General features: G+C 41.5%; 1 protein-coding gene across 2 annotated transcripts in view; it reads left to right on the forward strand.

Moving 5' to 3' along the window:
• Positions 1–12,300, forward strand: part of AP1S3 (adaptor related protein complex 1 subunit sigma 3) — a 53,710-nt gene extending 41,410 nt beyond the window's left edge. The window contains exons 4-5 of one of the 2 annotated variants that reach the window (XM_032401220.1): positions 5,006–5,143; positions 10,267–12,300. In XM_032401220.1, coding sequence (XP_032257111.1) covers positions 5,006–5,143; positions 10,267–10,302 — 174 coding nt within the window. In that variant the 3' untranslated portion in view covers positions 10,303–12,300. Of the gene's footprint in view, positions 1–2,035; positions 2,168–5,005; positions 5,144–10,266 lie in introns of those variants that run through there. The other variant, XM_032401222.1, reaches the window with a different exon arrangement.
• The last annotated feature ends 262 nt before the right edge of the window (positions 12,301–12,562 follow it).

Below are 12,562 nucleotides of genomic sequence, written 5' to 3' on the forward strand. Positions count from 1 at the left end.
CCTGAGGCCCAGGCTTTCCCAGGACCTGCCTTCTGCCCGTAATTTCTGCACTCTGGTTTGACCTGTTGTGTTTTCCTAGATTTCCCTGACTGTGATAATGTGAATGGAGGTTAAATTTTGATGTCAGTCTTATCTGACCAAATATTAGATATTTGAGAACACATTGCTTTCTTAAGAGAATCTAAATCACCTTCACCAAAGCTGAGCCCAGTTAAGATATAAAGAGAATCAGAATGAATTCCTATTTCTCTAACATTAATTTTTCATCCTATTTTGGCATACCTTTAGAAGCTCTGTCTTTCCTATGGACCAAAATTTAATTCACTAAAAAATTCAATGAATCTTTTATTAAGCTAAGAGCAGCTAAGAGCAATTCAAGGCTATCCGCCCAGTAGGTGTTCAGTTCTTATTAATTAACTGTGATGAGCAAAGCCTACCAGTACTGATTCTCACTGACATCATCTCAGGAATAATATATTTCTCTTTGGCTTTCTTTTCCTCTTGTGTTAATCCTGAAGGTCTCCTGGAATTCTGCCCTTAATATTATCGAAGAGAAAACTTTGTACTGAGCTTCTCTTATAACATTGGAAAATATTACTTTCCTGTGACAGATAAATCAAAATCTCTGGCTACTAATTTATGTGTTTTTTGAGCATTTTTCAATTCCAGGGAGATTTACAAGGATTAACTGGTTAATCTTTTGATCTTCAGTAAACAGCATTAACCCCAATTTATGGAGGCTAAGAGGAAATGCCCCAGAATCTCCCAGTTGATAAAGGTCTGTCTGAGGATTTAGCCACCTGCATATTTTCCCATTACAGACTGTAGTGTGAGTCTTTACAGATGTGCTCAGAGAGTATGGGTGTTGCTGCCCCAGAGAGGTTTGATCTTGATTTAGGAAGTTTTCTGGGAGGAAGAGGAGGGCTCTGAGTCCTGCTGGGTCCTGGTGTCCACTCACTCACTAACCAGACTCATGATTTTGGCTCGGGATAGATCTCTAATTTACATATAAGAAAAATAACACTCAAAAAGATTAATAGAAATATTTACTTTGCTAATCTCATGGGGCTGTTGTGAGGATCGAAGTGACAGTGTAATTAACAATACTTTACAAACTGTCAATTGCTATGTCATTGTACCTTAAACCGTAATTATTGTATGTATGGTTTTATACATTTACTGTATATAATTTAAACTTTTTGTATTTATTTTAGAACAGAATTTAGTAAGAGAAGGTTCTTAGACTCTATCCAGAAGTATTTAGTTATTGAAATGCCAGAAATAATCTTCTGCATCATGTATTCTGCTATAAGAGTAGACCCTCAGGTCAGATTATAGTAAAGCATAGGCTAAGAGATCAAGGGTAAAATTAAATTATCACTGTTTCTGCCTTTTATAAGCTTTCTTCCAGAATAGAGATACACAAGAAATGAGAAAAGAAATTAACAGTCTCATGTGTTTATAAACATGGAAACCACTTGTTTTTGCATAATTAGATGAAATGCAGTCATTTGAGCATCAAGGGCATATTCCTGATGTACCGGGACAGTACCCTTGAGGTGGACTCACAAGTATTTGAGTAATTGGTCTGCATTTGGTCTAAGGTGCTCTGGGAGATATTCCCTGTTCTTACTCACAGATACAGTAACCCCTTGGGGTTAGGATCAAAGAATAACCAAAGAAGTAGCATTTTGGAGTTGCCATATATGAAATAGTTGCTCATTTGTAACTCTCTATAATTTCAATGGAACTTGTGCATCTGTTTCCTTATGATCTAGAGATAGTAATTGTATATCCAAGCTGCCTCTGTGTGTGTGTATGTGTGTGTATGTGTGTGTGTGTGTGTGTGTGTGTGTGTGTGTATCTGGCTTTGCATGCCATGTTACTTTATTCCCATCTCTTGAAACTAGATGCAGTAAATTAATTGCCCCATGGCTGCTGGCCAGCCTGCAGGTTGCCTCTCTGAGAGTGGGGTTTGAGATAGTCCTAGAGAACTAGAGAACTTGCATTAGTATCTGTCAGGTTCATCTTGCAGGATTCTAATTGCTGGTTTCTCCTAATGAGGCTCCTGTCTGTCTCGGACTCCTGGTCTACGCCTGCCTTGAACTCTGAGGTTCCTCAGCTCTTGCTGCTATAACTCCTGACTTCCTGCCTCTTCTGACCTCTGGTAACTGCTTGCTTCTCGTACCTTCTCTAATGAGCATGGATGCCTGATCTATTGTGCTTTCTTTCTGTTTATCTGTATTATTTAAAATTGTGTATTTTTTTACATATCCTTCTAGACATATACAGTTTTATTTTTAAATGGGATTATGCATATTATGACATTATGCATATTATTCTGCAACTTTTTCTCCCCCCCCCCTTACAGATGTATCTTGGAGTTCTTTCCACAGCCATCCATAGAAATCTATCTCATTCTTTCCAACTTCTACATGGAATTTCCATGTCATCAGGGTAGGCAGAGATAGACTGTTGAGGGAGGAGGGAAGTAGCTCTAGATATATACACCCACTTGTTGTTGATTTACCCACTTGATGCTGCTTTCTAATGAATGAGGAGACCATGACCTTTGCAGATGAATTAGGTGAGTTTTTCTGAGCTGGCCATTTATGATAGCGGTATTTACCTAACCGTTTACCTTGTGGAGTCTGCAAGCTTATTGACCTAAATGGTAAATGTATGACCTAAACCCTTTGCTAAAATGTTGACATGGGTTTTATGTAAAGTTATAGTACTCAGCAGCATCAGAGAACTGTTGGTCTGGGAAGCCATTAATTCCCAGCATCATAGAAACAAGGCCTAAGTGATGACTGACTCATTTATCCTGTAGATGTGTACTGCATCCTGTTATGTGCTAGATACCAGGGATAGCGAGATGACTGATAAGATAAGGTCTGTGCCTGAGCTCACAGTACTGGGGGGGGGCAGAGATTGATCAGTCAGCATACACAAAAAGAGAGAACACAGAGCAAGCGGTGTGAAATCCAAATGGGGGAAAAAGGCTTCGGTGGAATCATTGTGCCCCTGACTTTTGAATCTGGCCTTGAAAAATGAGCTTAATTTTGCCAGCAGAATAAAGAAAAGGCCAACTGGGGCCATTGCAGGAATTGCTGGAATGGGCAAAGGGTAAAGGCATAAGAGAACCCAGTGAGTTAGTGGAGTGTGGGTGTAGCATGGGGTGGCTGAGTGCTGACACGGGCAGCAGATAGCCCGCCCAGGCTGGGTGGTCAGGAGTCCTATATGCCAGGCAGAGGAATGGAAGCTTTGTCCTTAACATAAGACCCTACACAGGAGAGGAAAGAGATCGGTACTTCAGCACAGTGTTAATGGTTGTTGGCCTTGAGTGCGGACGGACACCGCCTAGAAGGTCATTGCAGTGGCCTTCATGAGAGGCTGCAGGCCGGAGCAGCGGTGGTGAATGGGGAGAAGACAGGAAGGGCTGGGATTTATTTCCATGATAGAATCAATAGGAATTGGAGACCAGACTGAGAGGGATGAGACTGAAGGAGAGAGAGGGATGAGGGGGAGGGGGAAAGAAGTGGATCTGTGGGATGAATTAGATTGAGCCACAGATAGAGGTTGCAGCTATGAAGCCAAACAGGGTCTACGGGGAAAAGAATACACTTAAGCTCAGTTTGGCACCTGGTGACTTGGCCTGAGGAATATCCAGGCAGAGAGGTCTAATGAGCAGGTGGAAATATTGGACTCGCCCCAGAAGGAGATCAGGGCTAGACATCTGGGTTTGTTAAGACACCTGCATGCCAGACACAGCTCTAGAGCGTCCGTGGCATTGTCTAGAATATACGTAGGGCGAAGATAGAGGCTTTCATGAAAAACACCAGCATTTAAGCAGAAGGTGGGTCACTGGAATGTAAGACACATGCAGCCATGAGACTGGCTTTGCTGATTCTGTCCCGAGAATTCCATAAATACTTCCTAACCAAATGTGAAGTAGGGGTAGAGATCATCCAACGAGTCTGAGAAGGATTCAGGATTCAGCAGAGATGGAAGACAGGAACAGGCATTGAATGGCATTGCCAAAGTCAGGGAGCAGGGGAGAGAGGATTTTCAAGAAAAAGACTGGTGAAGGGTATCCAGTGTTGCTGAGAAGTGAAGGAGGGGGAGAGCTAAAAACTTGCAGGTGGAAGCCTTCCAGAGGGTGTGGAACCGGAAACAGAAGTGTTGGGGAGTTGAGGAATAAGTGAGAAGGAAAACCTCAGGAGAGTGCCTGAGTGCTGGTCCGGTCAGGGAATTGGAAACGAGCCCTATCTGGATTATTGGGGGAGGGGGGTGCTCTTGTCGCTTGCTTCACTTACACAGCAAAATCTATCGGACTCTGTTTTGGTCTATGACAGTCGTTCTCCCTGTGTGGTCCCCAGACCCGCCTCATTAGCATCACCTGGGAACCAGTTACAAGGGCAGACTCTCAGGCCTTACCCAGACCCACCGAATCGGAAACTCCAGGGCTGGGGCCCAAGCACTGTGTCCCTTAAGGAGCCTTCTGGGGGATTCGGATACACTCTGAAGTTTGAGAACCACTGGCTTGTGACATAATTTTGAGAAAAATTAGCACAGTTGAGCTAATTTGCCTCTGAAGAGCGAGCTTCTGAGAGTCCTAAAGCTAGGAGCCAAGATTTCCAGCCAGGCGAGTAGGAGGAAGGAGGCGTTGTCCTCTGCCTGACTTGCAGTGGGGACTTGGCTTCTATTCGTGCAGATGGAAATATGAGCTCATGCTGCCTGATTCCTGTCCCAAGTCTCAAATTTCTTGTTGTGACATAAAGGAATATTATTTAGGGGCATGGCCTGCTTAATGGAATGTGGTTTTACTTTTGCTGAAGGCCTGGGATCCCCTCGTTCTGTTTCTCGGTCCTTACGATACCATCTGATGGTTTTATCTTTGGTATGCCACATGGGTGTAACTGTTGAGAAAGCTTGAGACGCTGACCTATGTTTGCCCTGATATTCCTGCAAGTTTATCAAAACATTTCTTTTTGTCTACCAGGTCTGTGAGCTGGATATTATCTTTAATTTCGAAAAGGCTTATTTTATCCTTGACGAGTTTATAATGGGTGGAGAAATTCAGGAAACGTCCAAAAAATCTGCTGTCCAAGCCATTGAAGATTCTGATATGTTACAGGAGGTCAGTACCCAGCCTTGGTGCCATGGGGGAAAATGATAATGATGATGGTGGTGATGATGATGATATGTTGGCAGAGACTTACTGAGCGCTTCCTCTATGCTGAGTGCAGTTTCTAAGTAACTTACCTGTTTTAACTCATTTAATTATCACAATAACTCTAAGAGGTGGGTAGCATTTTTTGCCCTCATTTTGAAGCTGAGTAAACTGAGACACAGAGAGGTTAAACAATCTGCTGGATGTGACACAGCCAGTAAGTATGGAATAGAGATTTGAACGCAGGACGCTGGGCTCCAGAATCTTCGTTCTTTATGTTTGGCTGAGTTTTTTTTTAGTGAGGATACCTAACTGTCAAAAAGGTATCAAAAGCTTGGTGCTATTTTTTTTTCAAGGATTTTACGAGAGGTATAAAAAGATCTTCATTAAAATATCTGCGCTACCCTGGGAAAGGAGAGTAGGAGTACGTCATTATTTCATTTGCCAGGGATATTAGAGCTTTATTATTGAAGATGGCATTTATCATTTTAATTAAAATTTCTCACACCTCCCGCCGAGGCTGCACGTGTGCTCCTATTTGCCTAAATAAATTGAGAATACTGTGGCTTGCTTGCCAAGGTATAAATGGGCCCAGAAGCATCCATGTGCTCCTGGTTCTGTGATATTTATATAAAATACAGTGGGTCTTTTAGAAGCAGGCTAGATTGGCATTGTACCCAGTAAGGGGACTCACCTACATCAGCCCCTTCACTCCTTCCTCCCAAGGACACCAAGAAAGAGCACATCACCCCTCTGACCTTTGGCCTCCCTAATGAGGTGACCCCACCAGCTCTGGCACAAAGCTGAGCTCTGTCCCGGCTTCACCACCCCTGGGTACTTCTTCCCGCAGCGTCCTTGGGTCTTTCCACTTGCCTGTTTTACAGTAGCTGGTCAGGAGATCCCAGAGGATCATAAACTCTCTCTTAAAAATTGGCATTAAAGCCATTCTTCCTGCCTTTTGAGAAAGAAGATACTGATTGTGTTAATAAAACAACATCAGGCATGGTTTCCCAGCCCCTTTTTTGTGCACGTCTCTGAACCGATGAGTTGCTCCTGCCCATCCAGGGGAACCGGTCCTCAGGTGAACGGACCCTGAGGAAGACCTCTGTAGGAGCAGTACCCCAAAGTGTCTGCACGTGCCTTTTAGGAGGCTGGTGCATTTCTTTCCATAGTTGTTCTCACCTCAAGAAATGCACTTAAACTTTCTGCTGTTTACTTGGCTCTCTCCAAATGCCACAGGAAGGGAATTTTACAAGGTGCTTGAGAACTCAGTGGTTTGGAAATCCCACAGAACAACCTTTCTTAAAATATGCCAGGGGTTATTTATAATTCTATCCTCAGGGCCCTAACTGTGGAGTCTAAGCCTTACAGGAGAAAGGGACTTTTTAGCAGGGTCTTTGGCACTCACAGTAATTAAAGCTTTTTGAATTGGGGCCAAGACACACCTGGATTATTTTGAATTCCTCCTCTGTAAGAAATATATAGAGTTTCAAAGAGCTTGCAGTGAATCTGGTTCCATGGAACTCTGGGAAGCACAGATTTCAGGAGAGAGCCCTTTCACAAGTAAACATTAACTGGTAGTTCATGTCCCTGGCGATCAAGTGGAAGGTCTTGATGGGTAGGCCTCCGGAGCCCCTCCGTTTAGCCCCGGCGTCCCCATAGTGAGCAGGCCATGCCATGACTGCCCTCCAAATCTCTCTTGGTGAAATCACAGCACCTGCCAAATAGAGACAGTGTTATCAGTGCTCTCTTGGGCTCTGGGTACTTCAGCTAAGTCAGTGAATCAGTGAATGTTTGGGGAGCTGATTGAGAAATTGACTGTGTATATCTGATCAGAAATGTTTATAATGAAGGGGTGCAAGTAACATAATTACATAAGGAAAAAAATGACTGCTTTCTTTTTTTCCCTGTTCTCTGGACCTGAGCACATACATGTAGCTACTAAAGGTTAAGGGAGGCCTTTGTAATATTGCTTGTGCTTTTAGCTCCTGAACTTTCCCCGACTCCTACCCAAGAAAGGTTTCTTAGAATAGAAAGGCTGTCCTCACATATTTAGTAAGAAGATACATAGTCTTAAATCTCCAAATGCTCAAGGATTATTCTGAGTGTACTGGGGCTTGACATTAGTAGTACGGATTAAGAAAAGAACATTTTAAGTGGTTGGGGGTGACTTTAGGAGGTGCCTTATTTTCAGGGTGACAACCTGTGGGCGGTGGTGCGGAGTGAGAAGAGAAAAGAAGCTGAAAGGGAAAGATGGTCCTCATTAGCTGCGGGGGTTGCAATTCCTGGCATCGCCAGCCGGGGGCGGCCGACAGAAGAGGTTTCCCCACAGGGTGAGAAGCGAGGGTCAAAATGTACCTCATTAGCTCACGAAACAGGATATCTTGCCTGTGTATGTGTGGATGCGTGAGAAATGGCTAGGTGCACCCCAACATTGTCACCCTTAAAAGCACAACTCATGTTAACAGCTAAGCGAAACTATAGTGCAGTAAAAAGTTGTAGTGCATACGGTGCTGAATCCACAAGAAATGTGGGGGTACAAGATGGATAACAGATGGGGTCCTGAGGGACAGATTTGGGTCCTCTTGTGAATGGCCAGAGCAGAGCTCTTTAAGGTTGTGTCATTCTTAAAAGTCTGTTCCAACCTTGAAAGTGGCAAGCTCAAGAAAATACGGACCTTGTGTGCTCTTGGTTCATGTAATTTGGGGAACAGCATGGTTCAGAAAGGGCAGTCCATGCAGTCTTTAGCAGGCTGAGTTAACCAGTGCTGTGAAGCAGGGCCGATAACTAGAGGCCAGTGAACCAGGAAGTCAGTGGAGTGACAATTCCAGAGCCTTTTGTTGGCCCAAGCCCCTTCCAAGGCTGCAGGCTCATATGGTGAGATTTGCAAAGGTAGGATATCTAACTGCAAAGCATATGTAGCCATGCAATGAACGTATTATAAAGTGTGTCAGGTACTTAATGAATGGAAACCATATGCTGTTGTTCTGAATTCTGCAATATTTGTCATCTTTTAAAAATTTATCATCTGAGGGATGCCTGTGTGGCTCAGTCGGTTAAGCATCTGCCTTTGGATCAGGTCATGATCTCAGGGTCCTGGGAAGGGACCCCCATCGGGCTCCTTGCTCAGCAGGGAACCTGCTTCTCCCTCTGCATGCTGTTCCCCTTACTTGTGCTCTCTCTCTCTCTTTCTCCGACAAATAAATAAATAAAATCTTCTAAAAAAAATTTATCATCTGGGGGCACCTGGGTGGCTCAGTCAGTTAAAGCATCTGCCTTTGGCTTAGGTCATGATCTCAGGGTCCTGGGATCGAGCCCCACATCGGGCTCCCTGCTCTCTGTTTGTCCCTCTCACTCTCCCTCTGTGCTCTCCCTCTCTCAAATAAATAAATAATTTTTTGAAAAAAGTTAGCATCTTTTATTTCTTTTCTCATTCTAAATAAACTTTATACCCAATTTTGTATTTCTTTGTATTCCTTTTTTTTTAAGAGAGAGAGAGTGCAAGCTGGGGTTGGGGGAGAAGCAGAGGAAATCTTAAGCAGGCTCCATGCTGGGGGAGCCCCAGTGCAGGGTTCGATCTCACAACCCTGTGATCATGACCTGAGCCAAAATTAAGAGTTGGACGCTTAACCGACTGAGCCACCCAGGTGCCCCTTTGTATTCCTTTTTTAATGATATAAACTCTAGATTCTACAAAATAGGCATGGGCCCCAGGCCAATGTGATACTCCGGCTAACTTTAAAGACACCAGCGGCTTCTGTAAGAGGAGATACAGGGCAAAGGTCTTAGGGTGTGGGTTTCTGTTGGCCAGTGCGAGGTGTAAGAAGAGCTTTATAAGAAAGTGTGGATGACTGAGCACAAGTATTTCAGCAGAGAAACACTGGAATTCTAAACAGAGCTGGTGAAAACCAGTTAGAACACCGGATTTCTAACTTTAGTACCCTCTGAGCAATGTTGCTTAGCCATGGCCTTGCTCAGTTTGGCCCATGCTGATCAATGTCTTCCCTGGCAGGTGCAAGTGAGTCATGTACCCTGAGGTTCAAGCCTAAGAACAGGTTGCACATTGCTGATTGAGCTGACCCTGGCTCATACGGAAAAGGCAGGGGCATTACCCAAGGCTGCCCCCTTGAACTTCCTTATTGATTCAACCCAGGAACCACTCTGTTACACAAATATATATGTTTACAATAGGAAAGAATGCAAGAGAAAGTCCATTCGTCTTGCATGGTAAAGGGCTTGCAACATCACTGTATATTTTAACTCTACCTCTAATTGCAAATCTGTCCAAACATTTTTTAAAAAGTGCTGGAAAAAAATTATGGCCTTGTGGTGTGTTAGCAAACTTGCCAACTGATGGGGATGAAGAAAGTTTGCATACTTTGGAGGAAAGCAGTTTCAAAATACGTGGAAGAAATTCTTTTTTTTTTTTTTTTTTTTAAGATTTTATTTATTTGACAGAGAGAGAGCGAGAGAGGGAACACAAGCAGGGGGAGTGGGAGAGGGAGAAGCAGGCTTCCTGCCGAGCAGGGGGCCAGAGGCGGGGCTCGATCCCAGAACCCTGGGATCATGACCTGAGCCGAAGGCAGATGCTTAACCGACTGAGCCACCCAGGAGCCCCTACATGGAAGAAATTCTTATGAATCGTAGTCTATCCTTTATATCTTGCCAGTAAGTGTAAAAAGATGTTTTGCACAGAATCTGTAGCAGAAACTGAGATTTCTCTAATACATGTGCCTGGAGGTGGTTCTCATGATCGTTTCAGTAGGCATATTTATCTGAAGTCAACAGTGATATGCTGGCCGCTGATGCTTTAGTATTTTTCTTATCCGACATTCTTTTTATGATCAAGCTCAGCTCTTTCTCTGTTGAAAGTTATTTAGTTCCAGCCATATGGAGATGTATGCAAATTATTCTCAAAGTCTGAACCACTGTTCTTGATCAGGATGCAAAGATTTATGTCCATATATGTTTCGGGAACTTCTGTTCAGTAACAGCAAAAAATGAGTAAGTAAAAGAATGAAAAAGGTTTCACCTTCTGCTAAAGGCTGTGGTTTAAGGGGAAATCGTTCTCACTTATTTTTTTCTTTCAGACAATGGAAGAATATATGAACAAGCCTACGTTTTAGCTATGCATCTACTTGAAGAGTCCAAGTGCTACACGCTGGGAGCCTATAAATTAGCAAATTCCTGGTGTCCAGTTCTTTGACAGAGCCCCTGGCATCATGCCAAAAATCACCTAAAAGGGATTCTTTGTTAACTAGCAAAAGGTTGTTTAACATAATATATTTATCATTATTACATGTCTGTATTATACTGTATATACCTACTTATTGTAGTCTGGATGTTCAAATAACTGCTTCGTGACTCAACTGACTGAATATTTGTTTTGCAGTGTTTGAACCCGTGTGATATTTTTAAGCTAATTTAAATAAATGTGTCGCAATGTTTTTTGTTGCATTTGATCCTCTACTGACAACTGAAAAGTGCATTGTAATAACCCCTGATTTTGAATGTAAAATATATGTTATATCAATCATTCTTTTCTAAATGTTTAGCTTTTTAAATTTTGTAATAATTCCAAGTTTTGTTAAGAGTTCAGAGCTCATACATAATGCTAGACATTTTTAATATGCTTAGTAAAATGTAACTTCAGTCCAGATACAATGTATCTGATTTTAATGTCCTAAATTCATTTATTTTTTCAGGGTTGGAATTAAGGAAAATAACCAAAGACAATAAGGGACTTAAATGGTTTTGATGTCTTAGAAGCTGCCATCTAGTTGAAGTTTTAATTTTACCTTTTAGTTGAATATTAAGGGCATTCCGATAAGGCTGTGTTTCCTACAAACTCTATGTATTTAATAAGGATTTGAGACTTCAGAGATACAGTGTCTGTGACTTCCCTTACTATAAAAATAGTATAATGAAGACTAATACCAATAGTAGTAATTATTATTACTACTGTGATCTTAATAATTTTTGAGGTTCCAAGCACTCATTGCTTGAGAGATTTTGCTTCAAATATGTTTTATTGTATGCCTACTATATTTGAAGACTTATTGTTTATTAGACTTAGAGAATTGAATATTATTACAGCCTATATGGTAGATGCTCTTCCTTCTTTTTTATTTCCTCATGCCCCAAATTTTGCTGCTGACCATTATTATGGTGAGTATGTTGCATTCGTGCTTCCTGGAATGAAAGTTCTATATAACCAGGTAGTAAATGTGATCAGGCATTATAGGGAAATAGTTCGTAATACTCTGTCTTGATGTCCCACTTCTGATGTTCTGTCTGTGCATTTTTAATGTTAGTTTTGAGGTCAGGTATGATTCCTGTTGGAGTGGTTAGGAGTCCCTTAGTGCTTTTCCTATGAGAAGAGTATGCTTGCTGTTGTATTCTTTCTCTAGAAGATCCTATATGGTAGATCTTTAGAGAACATGAAGGAAAAATGTCCTCTTTGAGGGAAAAATGTCCTCTTTGATTCATCTTGCCAGATAGATTTAGGGGAAAATAACAAGACCACAAGAACAGAAAAAAAAATTGATCAATTCCTCAATAGAGCCATTACTAACATGAAATAACTCAAATTAGAATGTGAAGGAATTATTGGGCTTTTAATACCTAATATTTACTCACATTAATCATGTGATTACAATGATGGCATGGCTTGAAGTTTAGCTGTCATTTTTGATCACTTATGTTTATGTCTTCAGATTTGTGGTTTCATTTTTTTGTTGTCAATATGGTGGAACTCTTTATTTTTAAAAAGTTTTGTAGAGATGGACTTTATATAAATCAACACAGTTTTTCTGGTTCCTTTGAAGTTTTCCACCATTTTGGGGTGAAGGTATTTATTCATGTATTCTTTCAAATTGGATCATTCCACATGAGACACTGTTGAGCTGTATGGAGGGCTGTTCAGACTCCACATCAGTGTCTCACGTAGAAAATGAACATAATGATATAGCACACTGTGTAAATTTGAGGGATTTGGGGGACGTTTTACGTGGGTCTTGGTGAAAATAATAATTATATTTTCTTTATATTATATGATTATAATAAAACTACCAAGTGAAAGATAATAAATGCTAAATTTGTATAAAACTTACAAATAAAATGTTTTTAAATTTTTTAATGAGAAACTTGAGTGTGCTTTTATGAATATAGTTATTTTTTAGTCTGATAGTCCAATTTTATGCATGAAATTGCTACCCATACTTCCTGGTGAAGTCCCTTTAAAGTGATCTCTTTATTTTCTTGGTACTTACTGTCCAGGAGCAACTTCACAAGCATGTGACAGCAGATGAGAGAAGAGTATTTACTGTTTTGCTCCTATTGACTTCTTTCTCATCATTCACCCACATTTTGCTTTAAAGATTTTAT

This window comes from Phoca vitulina, unplaced genomic scaffold (genome assembly GCF_004348235.1).
Source record: "Phoca vitulina isolate PV1807 unplaced genomic scaffold, GSC_HSeal_1.0 scaffold1, whole genome shotgun sequence".
Lineage (NCBI taxonomy): Eukaryota > Metazoa > Chordata > Mammalia > Carnivora > Phocidae > Phoca > Phoca vitulina.